Source organism: Pinus tabuliformis, chromosome 3_1 (genome assembly GCF_031772625.1).
Source record: "Pinus tabuliformis cultivar Carrire ecotype Pingquan chromosome 3_1, CPIR1, whole genome shotgun sequence".
NCBI lineage: Eukaryota > Viridiplantae > Streptophyta > Pinopsida > Pinales > Pinaceae > Pinus > Pinus tabuliformis.
The window spans coordinates 803,343,315-803,349,495 of record NC_142301.1 but is presented as its reverse complement, the minus strand read 5'-3'; the positions used below and the strand labels follow the sequence as shown (position 1 = coordinate 803,349,495).

Below are 6,181 nucleotides of genomic sequence, written 5' to 3'. Positions count from 1 at the left end.
ATGTGCCCAAGGCTGTACCTGTCTGGGTGCGCCTCCCGCACCTTCCCCTTCATTGTTGGAGTCAGAACGCACTTCAATCCATCGGCAATGCCCTAGGGGGATACATAGATCAGGCTCCGAGGAAGGATCAATTCTCCTGCGCTCGGATCTGTGTGGAGGTTAACCTGGAAATCGAGCTTCCTGAAGCAATAAAGCTATCGGTGGCAAATTGGACTCACATCCAAGAGCTTGACTATGAACAGCTGCCCTTCAAGTGTCGACGCTGCCATGAGTACGGGCACTTCGCAAGATACTGCAAAAAGAGAAACGAGGAGGCATCAGAGAAGGAAAAGGGAGAACAATGGAAACAGGCAAAGAAACCAACAAGCAGCAGACAGAACAACAAAAATAAGGCTAAAGAGACAGAGAATAAAGCAAGTAATGGAAGTGCAAGAAATCAAAACACTGGAAGCAGAGACACAAACAGCAATGAGGGGGACAAAAACCCCTTTGAAATTCTCACGCCACCCTCAGACCCTCCAGAGGCAGAGAGAGAAGATCCACCTCAGCTAGAGAATAACGACACCATAGATCCAGGTAATAATCCAACCCCAAGCAATATTTCCTCCCCTTCCTATGCAGATATAATCAAACAAAAGAAGAAAACCACAGAGAATATGGGCTCATCAGACGATGAAACATTTGAAAGGCCAGCAAAAAAGGTTGGAAGAAGAACAAATAGGGAAACTAGAGAAGAGGAGTCAGAAAGACAAAAAACCCTTGGCAGTCAAGCAACCATAGAAATGACACTTGGGAGGAATACCAGGCCTAGGGCTCCCAAGGGAGGAGGGCCTACCCCTACAAGTGGTAAATGATGCAGCTGACCTCTTGGAACTGCAGGGGTTTGGGGAATCCCACAAAAGAAAAAGCCATAAAAGACCTTTTGAAAATGGAACCCACAGACATCCTCATGCTCCAAGAAAAAAAAGTAGAAGGGGAGATCCTTCTAAGCACCAGTAACACCAAATGGAAATTCGACTCTGGAAAGGTTGTGAGTACAAGAGGCACGGCTAGAGGAATAGGAACATTCTGGGAAAAAAACTCCTTCTCTCTAGAAAGATCATTCGAGACCCAACATTGGATATTTACTGAACTGCGACATATAGCAAGTAATCTCAACTTAGACTTGTTTAATATGTATGTTCCTGTTCACTACGAGGAAAAGAGAGAGTGCTGGAAGACACTCTCAGAGTTTCTAGACCATAACAATCCCAGGAACATAATTATAGGAGGTGACCTGAATATAATTCTTGATCCTAAAGAGAAGAGAGGAGGGACTTATTCAAGAGACCCTTTTCTTACCACAGTGGAGAACATAATATTACAGAGGGATTTAGTAGACTTCAAGCCAGTTAAAGGCAAATACACATGGACCAACAACAGAACAGGAGAAATTCATATCGCAGCAAGGCTAGATAGATTCCTCATCGGCAACTCTATAATGATGGGAAAAAGAATAGTCATCAATAAGATCCTTCCAAAGCTCAGCTTGGACCACAAACCTGTCCTCCTCTGTCTGAAAGATGAAGAGGATCTAGGCCCTCTCCCCTTTCGCTTTAGTCCTCTCTAGGCAGAAAGAGAAGGATTCTTTGAAACAGTCCAAACAGCATGGAGTACAAAAGTCTCAGGTGTTGGGTGTGGATCTTGATTATCTTCTATATGAAAAGGTATCGCCACATTGGACCCTAGTTCGAAATGGGGGCGGCAACGCCGCCCGTAAAATATTCGCTACAGGGGGGATCCAAGGGGGGGTGGCTGCAACCTTTGGGAACCCCCCCCTGTCGGGGGTTTTGGGGGCAGTGCCCCCGAAGCTAAAAACAACTGTAAAATTGCCTTGTAAAAGTATAGTAATTTCTAGTCAATCTGGGTCGTTCATTAGGCGGATGATCTGACGGTAGAACTTATGTTTAGTTTAGGGTTTTTGCCCTAGAAGGCAACCCCTCTCTTTGTATGACGGCATTGTATTTGAGGTTGTGTGATAGATGTGTATTCTGTGAGTGGGAAATAGAGAGGTGAGACTGTGAGAGAAAACAGAGGATATTACAGCGGATCTGCTATAGGTTGTGTCTCTTCATTTTGCTGGATAATAGAAAGGAAGGACTAGTTGTTCGAGGTGGACGTAGCCCAAACTGGGTGAACCATGTATATCTGTGTCTCTCTTGTTTTATGTGTTTTCTGTGTTTATATTTCTGCAATATTTTATGTGCTCCATTGCTCCATAATATATAATTTCTAACATCAGGTTCCCCAAGCTATGTGTGGGAGCAAAAAATACAAAATACAAAAAAGGCCCTTAAAGAGTGGATAAAGAAACCTATGGAAACTCCCATCAGCCAGAGGAAAGATGCTATCACCCAGCTGGAAGAAATACAACTTGATTTGGAAGAGAAAGACATCCATTCTATGGATTTAGACCAAGAAAAAATTGCACAAAGGAAAACATATTGTTCCTTTAGAAGCGAGGAAGAGTACTGGCACCTAAAGTCCCGCAGCCTGTGGCTTAAAGCTGGGGACAGAAATACCACATACTTTCATAGACAGTATAGGGCTCGACTCAGCCGAAACCATATAGCAGAAATCACCTTATCTAATGGACAGGTATGCAAAGGATTCGCCCAAATCAAGGAAGCTGCTGTGAAACACTTCCAAACTCTACTTACAGCAGAAAAAGAGGGGAGTGAGGAAGATACACTAGAGTTCCTCGCTAATATTCGAAAGCTAGTCAATACAGAGGATAATGAAAACCTCAAGAGCCCAGTAACGGAAGAAGAAGTATCCAACATTGTTTGGTCTGTGGACCCTAACAAAGCACCAGGACCCGATGGATTTTCAATTCATTTCTAAAGAATCTGTTGGGCGTTAATCAAACCAGACCTTCTCATAATGATACATGGATTCATGAGAAAGGCAAGGATCGGGGGCAAAATCAACTCTACCTTTCTTGCCTTAATTCCTAAGGAGACAAATCCAGGATCTTTGGACAAGTACAGGTCGATTTCACTGTGCAATGCATCCTACAAGATAGTGGCCAAACTTCTAGTGAACAGAATCAAGCCTCTCTTGCAAAAGCTCATTTCTCCAGCTCAAGGGGGATTTGTGAAAGGAAGACACATTCTGGACAATGTTATCCAAGTCCAAGAAGCTTTGCACTCGAGCCATTCATGCAAAGAACAAGGTATGCTTATAAAACTGGACATGTGTAATGCTTTTGATAGAGTTAATCGCTCCTTTTTGTACAGGGTCCTTTCAGCCTTTGGATTCAATCAAGAGTTTATAAATCTAATCAAAGCATGTCTAGAAAAGATCTGGATAGCCCCAATGGTAAATGGCAGACCAGCAGATTTCTTCTTAGCCACCAGGGGACTGAGGCAGGGCTGTCCCTTGTCACCATTTCTTTACATACTAATGGCAGACTCTCTGAGCAGAAAATTAACTTTGGAAAAACAAAATGGCAACCTTCCTGGAATCAGGACAGTTAAAGAAATCGACCCAATGAATCACGCACTATTTGCTGATGACTCACTGTTGCTTGGGGGCGCATCTCCACGAATTGCGAACTCCTTCAAAATCATACTCAAAAAGTTCTGCAGCATCTCTGGAGCGTTAATCAGTGAAAGGAAAAGTGTTGTCTATGGGTGGAACACAGAACAGCAAACTATCAACAGAATTTCCAGCGACCTGGGCTTCAATGGACACGCAGATTGGGACAAATTTAAATACTTAGGTCTCCCAATAACAATGGGATCCAACAGGAATCAACTGTGGGAAGAGGTGATCTCTAAATTTAAGAAAAAGATCGCAGGATGGGGGGATCATTGGCTTACCACAGGAGGCAAACTCACGCTCATTAGATCGGTCCTCTCGGCACTGCCAACGTTCCAGGCCTCCTTAATGCTAGCTCCAAAGAAAATCTCAGACCAGGTCTCCAGCCTTATGCGAAATTTCCTGTGGAATGGAGGGCAAGGAAATGACAACAGATTTCACCTAATAAATTGGGAAACAGCGAAAAGACCAATGGAGGAAGGTGGCCTCCAAATACGAGACCCTCTTCTAGCAAATGTAGTGCTGGGATGCAAATTACTGTGGCAATTGCTCGATGAGCCTAGTCACCCTGTCAGCCAGATTTTAAAATACAAATATCTCAAACAACAGTCAATCAGAACCTTTATTCCGGAAAAATCCCCTAAAGGAACGCAAGCCTGGAGGTTATGCAGCAAAGGTATCGAATTCTTCAAAACTCACCTGTACAAAATTCCTGGGAATGGCAAAAACACTCTGTTATGGAAAGACAGAGTCATGGGCCACCCTCCTCTCAAAGACAACAGTGAAATCGCAGAGATAAGATTATGGCTACAATCAAAAGGAGTTCGTAAGATCGAAGATATTGCTGGTTGGGATAACAGAGGAGAATGGCAACGCTGGAACTTCCCCAAGGCACCAGCGCACCTCACCCCACAGTTACACGCTCTTAAAAAGGCGATTACAGACTTCGCTCCAGTTCATAGAGATAAAGAAGACACCTGGGGATGGGGGAAGACGGGTGTGTACACAGCGAGGCAAGGATACCTACAAATGCAAAGCAAAAAGAACTCACCTCATCCGAAAGAAGTATGGAAGCAGGTATGGGACAGTTTTAGCATTCCTAAGATCAATTTTTTCTTTTGGACTCTGTTCCATAACAAAATCTTGACCGGAGAAAACTTGTGCAAGAGGAACATAGCAGGTCCCCATCGATATGTTCTATGCAAAAATGCTTTGGAAACCTCAGATCATTTGTTTATTAATTGTGAGTATGTCAAGAAGACCTGGACTATCTTTCTGACCAGATTAAATGTGAGATCCTCAGCTCATTGTACGATTGCAGATATGTTCACCACATGGAAAGCCAGTTACCCACATAATATTGCTAGCAAATCTCTATGGTACAAGGTATGGATTGCTGCTCCAAAATACGTATGCTGGAAGCTCTGGCTTGCCCGGAATGAAACCATCTTCAACCAAATTGAAATATCAGCAGAAAAAGTGGCAGAACAGGCAAAGAAACTCCTTCTAGAAACCCTGAATTATTCTTCAGTCAAAGATGACAACTCCCTTCGAACAGAGGAAAGGGCCTGGCTGGACGGTTTCTCATTCATCACCAGACCTTTAGCAATCACCTGGCCAACCCACAAGGAAAGTTGGCAGATCCGAGAACCCGAGGATAGATTTCAGCAGTGGTGGAAATCCCAGGGCAAGTGCACTATCTTCTTTGACGGCGCTTCAAAAGGCAATCTAGGCACATCAGGAGCAGGAGGGGTAATCTACTATCCGAGTGGAGAAAAAGAAGATTTCAGTTGGGGACTAGGAACGAAAACCAATAATCAGGCAGAAGCTCTTGGTCTCTTAAAAGCCTGCCAATTAGCCAGAAAAGAAAGCCAAAAAGAAATCCTTATTTTTGGGGACTCAGAATTGCTGATAAAGGCATTAATAAGCAAGAAATGGTTAAAGGACCCTCTGTTAAATAAACAGCTCTCAAGAGTGAACAGAATTTTGAAGGACTTCTCCTCGGTGCAAACATTTCACATCCTCAGAGATTTAAACAAGGAGGCGGACAGATTGGCAAATACAGGTTGCACTCAACAAAGTGGAATGATCAGCATAAACGCAGGCGCTTTGAAAATGGCAATCATCCCTTAACTGGGAGAGGAGCTCATGTAAATCCATGTATTGTAATCTGGTTGATTAGGCTTTGCCCAACCTGGAATTCTCAATAAAACACAACTGTTTCAGTTAAAAAAATAATAATATCTAAACTGTGATATTAGTTTATTAATTTATTACAAATAAATATTAATAAGTAACCATTATATTAAACAGTGAGTTTTTAAAATAAATAAATAATCAAAGTCAAACTTTAAACGAGGGGAGTCAAAAATTATAGAACGAGTGAAGACCCTAATCGAGACAAGAACATTTGATAAATAAAATAACTAATGGAAATAAAATAAAATAAATTAAAAATAATTAATGGAAAAATAAATAAAATGAAACAAAAATATACATAAGTCAAAATATATATATATATAAATAAATAAAAATAGAAACATATATATATATATAAATAAATAAAAATAGAAACATATATATATATATATATATATAT

The 6,181-nt window shown here is 41.8% G+C and overlaps 1 protein-coding gene across 1 annotated transcript; it reads left to right on the top strand.

Annotated features, from left to right (window-relative positions):
- Positions 1-2,355: 2,355 nt before the first annotated feature.
- On the top strand, positions 2,356-2,883 carry LOC149189885 (uncharacterized). The gene has a single exon (XM_089410370.1). The coding sequence runs from the start codon at positions 2,356-2,358 to the stop codon at positions 2,881-2,883; it is 528 nt and encodes a 175-aa protein (XP_089266496.1).
- Positions 2,884-6,181: the final 3,298 nt, after the last annotated feature.